Genomic DNA, 12419 nt, shown 5'->3' on the forward strand with positions numbered 1-12419 from the left:
GTTACTAGCCTGAAGATATTGTGATATAAAAGAACACTCATATTGCATATATTTGGATGTTTTAATGTGCATTTTAGCCATCTGTACAAGATTTGATACAATTCAATATTGCGCTATTCAGTATCTAGGGATTGCTAAATGTGTGTAGGAGGTAGCTGCGTGACCTTTTTTGACAACTTCAGAATTCTTATAAGCATTTATATACTTTTAAAGCTAGCTCATTATTTCTGTTGAATAGTCCTACATGTGGTAGGCAGTTAAGCCGAATTAAGGAAGTTTTCTTAATACCTATTGTGAAGACTACTGGAAAAAAAAAATCTATGAATTTGTAATTTTCTTTATGACAGATTTCCCTCCCTTTTATCTGTGGTCTGTAGGTTTCTAATTGAGTGTAATTCTGTTGTATTGACTGTAAAATGTATTAACTTTCCCACCCCCCAAAACGCCCCCAGATGTCAGTCCAAAATGAGAAGGACCCAAAGTGAGGAAACTTGCTTACTATTAACCAGATAATGAATGGAAAAGTGAAATTGCAGTAATATAATCTAAATGCCTAGGTCTGGAATAAAATTTCATTGCAATAGAAAAAGATTATATAGTCAGTATTTTCACTTATCTGAGTTTTGAGATAGGTGGTATGAAAAATGCTAGTCACTTCAGTAATTTTGTAGAAGGTCTTGAGGACTACTTTCTATGTTTTCTAAAACAAGGATAAAGTCTAAGAAATAGAAATTGCCTCACCAGTTATGCATAACCCCAAACTCTAACACGTTACAAAAACAGTAAAATTAAATTGTGTTAATAGTCTGATTTCATGCTTAACTTTAGTGGATAGTTCAATATACATGTATTTGCTATCTAAATGTACTCTGTAATTGTCTAGTGCCTTCAGGGGCCATTTACCATTTCCAGAAATGAATGCTTTCTAGTGATGGAACAGAAACAACGTTCTGGATACTTTTGCACAGTCTTTTCTGAAGCGCATTGATACCAAAGTGCTTTGTCTCTTTGTTTTCAGAGTTGCAATAGTTTCTAAGTCTTTTGAAGGAAAAACTGATCGAACAGAAGACTGGTATGGAACACAGTACAAGCAAGAAGCAATTTCTGATGAAGTCATTAAGGCATGTTAAAGCACTTAATATATTTCCAATATCCTCAAGTGAAAGTCAGTGGTAAATTCTTACTTAATTCTCCCTTTAACAGAAGCGAGAACTTAAATCTGTTGTTCTGCATTACATGGAAATTGTACAATGAGTCTGTTTTAATATTATGAGAAGTAAGGATCTTATGTTAGTCTTTAATTTTTATATTTTTATTACATAAAACACTTTAATGGTTTTAAACCATGTTAAGGTTAAATACAGGGAATATTATACAATGTTGCAAAAGGTAAATAATATGCAATGGCTACTTAAAAATATAAGCATCAACTTTTTTAAACTTCAAAGTCTCTATTAAATGTTAGTGAACTACTTTGTTCTTTGAAAAGGAATATTTTTATGACTGCTATATGTTTAATTGTGTTTTTGAAATTGATTTTTGCAGCTTATAAAATGAATATATTTTGCAAATTAAATGAGTTTCTGAAAATCAATACTTCGAAAGAGGAAGTGGGCAAACCCTTGTTGAGTCTAGTTATTCATCTGTTCTTTGAAGAAGAGATGGCTGTCAAATATGCCCTGGTGCTGTATTGGGCCCGCCCAGACTGCTTTGGAGAGACGTTGCATAGGAGCACGTTGCTTCATTTAGCTTGGCTGTAGCTGTGTTCTTGATCAGAGTTTCTGCTTATGAATTTTGTGTAACGCCTTCGCTTAATGTTCACAGTAGGAGAATTGCTGAGATGCAGAACCACTTTCCACTGTACTGTGAACTTTCCAAAATTATTTTTTCTTTTGTCTTCCTTCTTCTGAACACTGCATCCTACTAATGGCCTACTCCAACTTTGATTACAGACTTTTTTTTCCTGTTATCTTACCATCACTTACACGTAAGCTGTTGCAACACGTTTGTATTATCTGTTAGAGCATAAAAGAAGTAAGTGTTGTTAGAGCATAAAAGAATAATTATATTAATTAAGCAGAAATTCCGCTTACCCTCATTGTTTCCCCTATTTATCTAGAAATGGCAAAATGCTGACCTGAATGGGAAATTCAAGCTTCCGATGAAGAATGAGTTCATTCCTACTAACTTTGAGATTTTGCCATTGGAAAAAGATGCAACACAGTACCCAGCCCTTGTCAAAGTAAGTTATCTGTATTTGTTCTGTTTGCTAGCTAACCTTTGGGAAATTTAGTAGTTACTCCTTTGTACATTTTAAAAATAGAGGTAATTTCTTATGCCAAAGTGTAAATTGTTAAACTTCTTTCTTAAACCAAAGGAATGAAACCCTTGGGTTATCGCCAGGAAGACAGTAGAAAGCCCATTCTTGCTGACCTTTGGACTATGATTATTTGGGTTCCTATGAAAATGATTCTACAAATCACTCACACTCTTCTTGCCCCTTTAAAAGCGTGTGAACAATTGATAGAAATAGTATTGAAACTTTTTGTTTATTCAGCAGAAGGAGGACTGCCACTTTTACATTTTTTGAGCAGTGTTCAGTAAGTCCAGGGAGTAGCCAAGGCTGTGTTTTGCAGCTGTGTATGGAAAAAGCTTGCATTTGCGTGTGGAGACATGTACACACACAGATACACGTCACTCTCCACTATCCTGGAAGTTCATTTAATGATCCTCAATATGTTAAGCAAAACTCAGTTTTTCTGAGTACCTAAATATTTCTTCTCACTACTAAAATATAACTGTCTGCTAATGCTCATTTCTGTTTTAGGCTTAGCTGGAGGATAAACAGGAAAAGTCTTCTGCCACTCTGTGTTCTGCTTCTGTTTGAATAATAAATTAATTCCAAAATACTTTTTGTACACTAGATTGATCTAAGTCTATTTTAGTGTGCAAACACATCCTTCAGAAGAACATATCTGTTCTGCATAGGGCACTTTAGGCATATGCTTGAAGTAGTGTTATTAACAGAGGAGGACTTTGAGTATATGTTTATATTCATCCTGAACTGAGGCACTAAGTCTCAGCAGGGACAAATACTACAGCTCTAGTGACTAACACTGCTTGCTACAAACGCTTGGAGGTCCTTTAGTGTCTCTGTAGCAACTACACAACTGATCCACATAAAAGCTTGGCTTAAGGCATCTTCTTTGGAAATGTATCTGCCTTTTAAACATGTTTGTTGAGGGAAATGTTTTTAATCTTCTCACTTGATGAAATAGACATTATCTCTTCTGCCGCCATCTCTTTTATCTTCTCCCCAGCTCTATGTCTGTCCCCTTTTCCTTTTGTTGGCCCTGGCATTTATCTGACCCCATAGCAACCAGCAGAGATTAAACTTAAAAAGAAAACAATTTTTCTGCTGGTTTCGATGCCTAAGTGAGCTCACTATGGACTGGACCACGGTTGTGGGAGACACCACTGTTAGGGAGGGGACAGGAACATGGATGTAGGAGCAGAATGGCCCTTTTCACTGGCAGCTTGTCACTAGGTCAGCTCTGCTGTAATGGCACGACGTGCCCTGGAAAGCCCTCAGGACAGAGGGCAGTTAGGGGGTGAGCTTTGGCCTGAGGACCCAATTGCTACTATGCACTGGAGATCTCCAGCTCTTGGGTTAGGTTCCCAGTGCTGGGCCCAGGCTCTACTGCTTATCGTTCTGTCCCTGGTGCAAGACGGTGTATTCTAAACTGTGTACTAGCAATTTAATAATAAAAAAAAATGTTGTCACAGAGAGAAGCTGTAGTTTGGCTTTTTAGTGTAAATAGAGTATTGTATAGGGAAAGGTGTGCCATAAGGGACAAGACTTAGTTCTTTTATGTAAAAAGGAGGAGGAAAGTACCATTCTAGATCCCTGAGAAGCAAAGAACATCTGCTCAAAAATATGAGAAATGTTTTTACATAAAAAGTAATCTCTAATTATGTATTGCAATTTTTGAAAAAGGTGTTGGGGAGAAGAAATTAACTAGTGTTGGAAGGGAGGAAGAGGATCTATTTTAGTTTTTGTGGGAGAAAAAGGAATGGGGGGGGTTGTTTAGAGTCTTTCCTGTACTGAGAGATTATTCGAAAAATTTTTGGTGATGGATCTTTTAACTAATTTTCAACTAGTTTTATTTTTTTTTTTCTAGATGTATGTGGGTTTTTATTATCAATGTTATTTTAAAACAGCATAATATCTATTCATCATTTTTAACAACAATTATAAGAAATTATATTTTTAGTCTAAAATATATACCTGTGATGGTAGTGTAATCACCTCCATGCTGCCCCCATCATGGCACATCCCTTAATGCCAACACTAACAGAAATTTCCTTGAAGCTAACTTTATAGATATCTTTGTCCATTCCTGCTCTAGAGAAATTATTCCCATGTTGATCATGAGCTCATTCACACAGCTGCAGCCATTTAGCCGCTTGCTAAGATGACATATAACTATATGAGTAATGTATGAGAAGAATAATGAGAAGCCAGTCTCATTAAGGATTGATGGATGTATACACAAATTTATATAACAAAAATGTGAATTTAAGGGGACAAAATTAAACTGACATTAGAAGTAATTAAGTGAAGTTTTTTAAAAATAGTGTAATCAAACATTACAATTAGAAGTTAGGTGATTTAATAAAAAAACTCTCTTTTCTTGACACAGGACACTGCTATGAGCAAACTATGGTTCAAGCAAGATGACAAATTTTTTTTGCCAAAAGCTTGTCTCAACTTTGAGTTTTTCAGGTATGCAATATGTTAAGTATATCACACAAATTGCACTCCAAAAGTTTCTTGTTTGTTGGGAATCTGCATTTATGTGGCAAAAACTTCACTGCATGTTTTGAGGCTTTAAAATGGTTATCCTTGCTTGGTAATGTGCAATAAGATACAGATAGCAGGAAGGCTGATGAATTATGCAGTAGTTGAACAGAAAGCAATTGCTATTGGTCATCTATATTAACATGAAAAGTTTATTAAAACTATTTTTCTTTTATGCTTTATTTGCTATACCTGAAATATACCTGTCAATAGCCCTACTACTTATTGCAATATACCTCTTTAAAAATGAGTGAATATTTTTTGAATTATGACTAAATAGCAACTATTTTAAGATAGTGTTTTATTTATAAAATGTTCTTCTGATATGGTTTTAGGTACTTGAATTCTCTTTTAATTTGGGTATTGCAAGCCAATATAAGATTTTAAGTGTCTAAAATAGTGGGAAATTATTTAACTAGCAGCAATAATTAATTTTTTAGAAGATTGCCCTCTGTGTTATCAATTAATGTGTGATTCTCACCTCAAGATGTGTGATAATATACTGTGATGTTGAATCTGGTCTTGCATTATTTTCATCACAGGAAAGTTACTATTTTTTAAGCAAGCATGGAAATGATGCATCTTCTTAATGCTCCAGATCCTTCCTCTGGAGTAATAATTCCTAGCTTTTGAGTTTTTTAAAAAAATACTGCTGTCCTTAATGTGCAGCGATTTATATGATGGACTACAAAAGGTGAAAATAGTTTCAGAAGCTCTCCTCCTTTGTACTAATGAAATGTATTAGTGATTTTGCTGGAAAGGCTATTTTATGGACTCTGATAGACATGTATCCTGTAGATACACTGTTGAGTCCCTGTTTTGAGTGATCACATAAAATTTTTTCTAGATAGTCTTGGCGGACTTTTAGGTTGAGGGGTTTTCTGGAGAGTGGAGGGAGAAGCTCAGCATTTTAACATATGTTTCCTAGTAAGTATGCCATTCATGTAATAAAAATAAGGTCATATAAGAGCCACTTTTAGAGATAGTGTGAAATAGTGATGCAAAATGCTTTAAGACAGTAACAGAGAGAACAGTAAGCTCAGAAGAAAATAGTGTGTTAAGTCCCCTGTAATAACTGACTTAAAGCTTGGGCAGAGAATATAGAGTCAGGAGAAAGAGAAAAGTACTTGCCTGTCTGAAAATATTTTAAATTGCTAAACACCATATCTGAGGGAACTTGTTTTATGGCTGCTATTTAGGGTATCCCTGTGACTCAAAGTCAAAACTTGGTACTAGTGTTAGCCACCGGTTGGGAAAAATAGATTGCTTAGATGTTTCCTCTTTCTATTTGCTCTTTGAAACCACAGGACAAACATTACAACAGTTTTAGCTTTCATGTGTCAGGAAATGGAAGAGCAAAGTGATAACTACCTGTGAGAGAAATAGAATTGCAATTCTTTGTTTTTATCTGGTGCAATGGATTTCCACTCTATTATGTTTGCCAAAATCCCAAATGGGATTTCATTGATTGAGACTGATTTTATGATGTACAGGTATTTTAAATATCCAGATGAACTATGAGGGATACGATCACTAAACCAGTTTATGACAGATTAAAAGATAATAGTACATTTTATGTAGAGTGCACAAAGGTATAACTATATGCATATATGCACAATATGGTGACAGTCTTTCCCAGTTAGATTTGTACCTTCTTCTCAAGGAGTCTGTTTGAAGAGCCAGGAGTACTTGAGCTTTGCTGGCTAATGTAGTGCAATGATTTGTCTCTCTACTCCTCGGAATGACTGTAGAGGGAAAGCTAGCTTTGGTTTGTGGTTTTTTTCCTTTCCTTTTTTTTTAAAAAAAGGTATGTTAATTGTGTATGATTGGATATGAGGAGACTGATAACATTGGCTACATCATCTCCAAAAGAAGTGGTGAGCAGGTTTGTCAGTTTTTGGTACTTGAAATGGATTCTTAGTGAATCTCTCTGTCTTTTGAGAACAGTCATACTGATTGTCATTGGAAGAAAAGGTAAAATGTGTTTAGTGTTTCCTAATGAGAAATGATGAAATATCCATGGCTTCTGTGGCTGTTTCTTTTGAGTAGAATTCCAGATGTCTTTTCTATTCAGGATACTTGTGAATAATCCCGTCTTAATAACATACTTTCCTTGAAAAGTTTTAGCCATCATCTTCTGATCTAGAATGAGCTTATGCTGCCTTGTAGCAGATCCCAAGAATTTGTTCACACTGTAAGCTGCTTCAATAAGCTAGAAAAAAGCAGGAAGATTTCTACTGCCTGCGGCCCTAACCATCATGGATCTTTGGAAGGAGACCCAGAGATTCTAGCAGCACCTGCTGCGTAGATGAATTGAGGTGAAGTTGATGAGGGTCGTGAAATATTTCCCTCAAACATGGAAACCCTATGACGTTGCCATGGTGTGAGACTTGTATTAAAGAAACCCTGCATTAAACGCCTCTGACGTGAGATTTACCATCTAGCTTATAGGATGATAAAAAGCTTTTGCTTTTGTATGAATTATGACTTAAGAACTCAGCAAGTATCCTTTTTTAAAAGGAAGTAAAGTAATTCAATGTGATATTGTTTTGAAAACTTTCTGAAGATAGTTATAAACTCTGCACTTCAAGTCCCTCAGGGGTTTAGAGAGATGGATGTTAAAATACAATGCTAATTATTTTTATCTGGATGTGTGTTTAAGAAACTTTTTAAGCAACTGAGTGCCTTTGATTAAAATAGTAGTTCATAAGGTAGTATCAACACTTAACTGTTGAGACTAGCAATGTAATTTATAACTCTGAAGGGGGGAAAAGACTAGACTAAGATTTTTTCAAAGACACTATCAGCGATTGACTTGCTCTGCTTCCTCAAATTTAGTTTAAAAAAAAAAGTAGATGAGAAATAAGCATTTATTTACAAAGTTGTCAGGAATAGGCAATGACTCCCAGAACAGTATTATAATAATATTCTGTTGTTTTTCACTCAACAATTGCAAAATGATTTAGTAGTTGTCTGTATTTTCAAAATTCTCTGTTGGCCTGACCCAGCTAAATGAGTACACAGAATTTATAATGGATACAGATGTAGTAATCACTCAGAAAGATTAAGTCTCTATTCTGGTGTCAAAATGGAAAAGAATTTAGTGAGTTTGGAGGGAGATTTAAGATAATGTAGGATTGACCTACATCTTGCTTTGAATTCAGTGTTAATTAAAAAATTAAGTATTAATTGGATTTGCATCATTGGGCATACTAAAATTGTTCAGTTTTGTTCATTGTAGAGGGAGCTGTAAATAGCAGAATCTTATATTTCTACTGCTCTGTTTGCTTAAGTCAAAACGTATTTGAATACAAGCCCAAGCCCAGAATAACTACACAGTAGCAGTAAGACAGCATTTCCTGGGCTAAGATTTCAGACTAGTGGGCTGTGCTTCTTGAACAGAAAATGTTTTGTCACTTCCTTTGCTTAATCTAAATGGCAGGGGAAGTCACGGCCTCAGTAAGAACTGCTAGGAACTTTCTTAAAAATACCTTTGTATTTCTAAGTTATCAGTGTAAGTGTATTGGTGATGTGATCTGTCTTTGTTTTACTATGTTAATGTTAGTATACACTATGAAATACCATGGTAGGTCAACCTAAATACATCTAACGTGGTAGCTTGTCTCTGAATGTGACCATTAGTGGTTGCTTAGGGGGAAAAAATCAAAATGGCAAGGTTTTGAATGGTAAGCAGTATCTTGACAGGAAATTGTTTTAGAAACTCCTGATTATCTCTGTGAAATTGGTTTTAAATGTACATGTACTTCAGAAGCTTTAGAAATAAATATCTGGTCATAGTAGAAATAAGTTGTCTTGACTCTACAAATCTTTAAGATATACCCATATTTAACAACATCAATACTATTGAAACATGGCTCGAGTCTTTGAGTTGCATTTCTCTTTTTGAGAGATTTGCGGTGATACTGTATGTGATTTGATAATACTAACATAAGAGTAGATTAAGTATAGTTGTTGCCATTAAAAAGATATCACACAAAATTACCAGGATATGAAAATGAGTAAGCCAAGCTTCTTTCCTGAGCTGAGCTTAGGATGTGCTGCATATTTTTCGTACCATGAATTGCTAATTTCTTAATTTTTTAATAGCAACTACTTTGTTTTCTAATAGCATAAAAGTATTAAATTAATGTTTAGTATCTAGGCTTTCATTTTAGTCAATTAAATAATGTTTATGATTGTGTGTTTAACTCATTTTACACTTCATGTGTTCTGACTTTTGCAGCAAAGTAAATATAACATGGTTTGATTTTTCCAGCATAAATAAAAGAATATCTCTGGAGTCTTCAATGTACTTAGGCAACACCCAGCCATAAGCAAGCTAAATAATTATTTTCAGGTTATCTTCATATTTGGTTTTGAGATAGGAATCCTTCATAATGGGATCCATCAGCATACTTGCAGTAAATATTGTTTCTTTCAAACTTAAAAGGCCAAAAGAAACTGAGAAGTAATTTTAAACTGCATATTTTACTTTCAACATTTTCTTCCAGCCCATTTGCTTACGTGGATCCCTTGCATTGTAACATGGCCTATTTGTACCTTGAACTACTCAAAGACTCCCTCAACGAGTATGCATATGCAGCAGAACTAGCGGGCTTGAACTATGATCTCCAAAATACCATCTATGGGATGTATGTAAGTACCCAAATCAAGGAAAAGCTTCGAGCCTTGAAATTACTTCCACTCATCAACATTTTTATATTGATTTGATGGAAGCATTTTTATTTAAAAAATGGCTTTTTCCATTGTGGGTCTAAGACTGTTATTCCTTTTGATCTTGATTATTAACCATCCTTTCTTTAATTTGAATTTTAAGTTGAATTTTGTTCAAAGTCTTCAGCAATCTTTCCATTCATATTAAGCAAATTTCTTCTTTCTTTTTATACCATTCATGAAATTAATTAGCTATAAGATTTGTTCCTCCTTTAAAAAGGAAAAAACCTAATCCAAGCTTAGATTTTTATTTCAGTTCGTCAGATACCTACTAAAAACTTTCTGACTAAGGGGGGAAGAAAACCCCCTTTCACTGCTGTTAAATAAATGGTATGCTTCAACTTTCCTTTCCAAGAACTACCGATCATGAGGCTGCATATACATACTCTTCAGTCATGTTTCTTCATCCATTACTTTGTCACTGCTTGAGGTATCAAAGCATTTCTTTTGTTTTTTTTTTGTTAGTCGCTACATTTATGCTGATCCTCTCCATTGCAACATGACATACCTGTTTATCAGGTTATTGAAGGATGATTTAAAAGAGTATACATATGCAGCACGCCTCTCAGGTTTGATCTATGGCATTGCATCAGGAATGAATGCAATACTTGTAAGTAAGAAAAGAACACAGGAGGAAATGAGACAGCTTGGGAGTTGTTGAGCTTGGAAAGAACACTTGACTTCTGCATTTCTAAAAATCTTTTTTTCCTTGCATATATCTCATGAATTAAAGGCAAAGCAAAACGATGTATTTTAATGAGTAGTGAATGACTTGTTTTAAGATCACAGTGTCTTGTGAACATGTGTGCTGTGCGATTGTTGCATTGTAATTCACATTTTTATCTGCTTGCATGGTAATCTTAAAAGTAACAATGTTGATTTCTATATAAAACAGAATAACTTTTCAGTTGAATGAAACTTAACTTTACAGATTTTGTTATAATGCTCTAATTCTGCAGTAGTGAGCTGTGGAAATGGCTTGTGCATGTGTTCACTAGAATGCAATGCTGGATATTTATGGCTTTCCTTAGTTGTTTTTGTTATGTGTTTTGAAGTGCTGACAATATTTACTTGATAAATATTGATATTATGTTAAATGGTTATTTCTGGGATTTATCATAGAAGATTTTAATAATCTCTCTTGACATTCTGCTAAAAGCTTTTGTTAACCATTGTTTTAGAGCAAAATTTGTTTTGAAATTTCCTGTAAGACTATTATTTTCAGGATAATCTTAGTAGGAAATTGCTGCATATAGTCTTTACATTTCTTGTATGAAAAAGAGTACTGTCTTTTTATCCCTACATTTTTTTTCTCCAAGAAAAATCTAATATTGTATTTCCTGATAGCATCCACATACTGAAAACATGGCTATCTGTTTTCAGTCTCAAAGCTTGCTGACATTCTCAAGGTCAGAATTAATTAATTAAAAAAAAAACAGGAAAAAGAAGTTCATTTTGTCCATTTTTAGCCACAGTTTAGAGTTATTTTTGTTAACCCTTTTTGTAGGGATGGTTCTTGTACCATAAAGATTCTATTTGCAAATACTAAAATCAGTTTATGCCATACTGATACCTAGAAATTTCTAATAATCTTTTCTATATCGTGAGATGTTTTATAGTCAATAAGTGTAACCATTCAATGTTGGTGTCTTAAGCAAGGATAGATGCTACACTAAAAACAATCACCCACATATAATACTGTTTTTGTTCTCGCACTAATTTAGGGTATTGGCCTTTGTCATACATGCATTTTTTATACCCTTTTCTTCAAATTCATAGTTTAGATGTAATTACATTTCAGTAACTATAGAGGGAAAAAAATCCATGTTTTCAGCCCTAAAATATAATTAATATATCAAAATGTAGGCATCCATTTGAATTCCTGTTTCCAGATATCAAATTTTGAAGTTTTTTCTCCCCAAAAAACTCCTAATACCTTTTTTTTCACTAGACAAACTTTCTGTAGCTTGATGGAACCATATAGTCATTTTTTTTTTTGGGGGGGGGGGCTATTTCATGTATGCCTTCCAAAAACTTTGTGTGATCAGAGTGATATTAAAATTGTAGGCCAACTTCCTGTTTTTTCAGCCCAGCACCATCCTTAATACAAATAGTGCAGCTGTTGGCAGTACCCCAGTTTTCGTAATATTGCTTACTTCCACTTTTGTGAATTATATTTATGAATAAAAAGATAAACATGAAACAGGGCTAAAAGTAAGTTGGAGGAAATACTTGAAGAGGGCTGTGAGTCTCATTTTCATAACTAAAATGAGCAACCTAGAGTAAAACCGTTTCAGTACTCTGAACATACGGTTTACTGACTGCACCCAAACTTGTAAACAATAAAAAGCTATATTCAGAATTATAGCTTGGTTACATCAAAGTGAATTTATATTAATTCTCTGAATTCATAACTCCTGGGCAAATGTGCAATGATATATTCATCATTTAGTTATCATCTTTTGATGGGTAAAGTGATTTTACTTTAGAACGAGTTAGTTTTGAATAGTCTCGAATTTAGAGTAAGTGTTGAAAAGTTTATTGTTCTTTGAATTATATGAAACTTGGTAATTGTTTTATTCTTTTTTTACCTTCCACATTTAAAACAAATTATGCACTTTTTCCGTAGCTTTCTGTAAAAGGTTATAATGACAAGCAACATATCTTGCTCAAGAAGATCATTGAGAAAATGGCTGCTTTTGAGATTGATGAGAAAAGATTTGAAATTATCAAGGAAGCGGTAAGCTACCTGAGGAGGTTTGAATGCATTGACTTGAAGGGAAATCTGAGGGCTAATTATCCACAGAGGCACAACGAGAAGTCC

At 34.2% G+C, this 12419-nt stretch overlaps 1 protein-coding gene across 3 annotated transcripts in view; it reads left to right on the forward strand.

Moving 5' to 3' along the window:
• The first annotated feature begins 997 nt into the window (after positions 1-997).
• The window catches only part of LOC112964179 (insulin-degrading enzyme), a 36875-nt gene continuing 25453 nt past the window's right edge, over positions 998-12419 (forward strand). The window contains exons 1-5 of one of the 3 annotated variants that reach the window (XM_026061929.1): positions 998-1121; positions 2120-2242; positions 4704-4786; positions 10061-10205; positions 12225-12335. In XM_026061929.1, the coding sequence (XP_025917714.1) occupies positions 2162-2242; positions 4704-4786; positions 10061-10205; positions 12225-12335 (420 nt within the window). In that variant the 5' untranslated portion in view covers positions 998-1121; positions 2120-2161. Of the gene's footprint in view, positions 1122-2119; positions 2243-4703; positions 4787-9372; positions 9518-10060; positions 10206-12224; positions 12336-12419 lie in introns of those variants that run through there. The other 2 variants (XM_026061928.1, XM_026061927.1) reach the window with 2 other exon arrangements.

The sequence above is a fragment of the Apteryx rowi genome, unplaced genomic scaffold, assembly GCF_003343035.1.
Source record: "Apteryx rowi isolate R43461 unplaced genomic scaffold, aptRow1 scaffold_188, whole genome shotgun sequence".
Classification (NCBI taxonomy): Eukaryota; Metazoa; Chordata; class Aves; order Apterygiformes; family Apterygidae; genus Apteryx; species Apteryx rowi.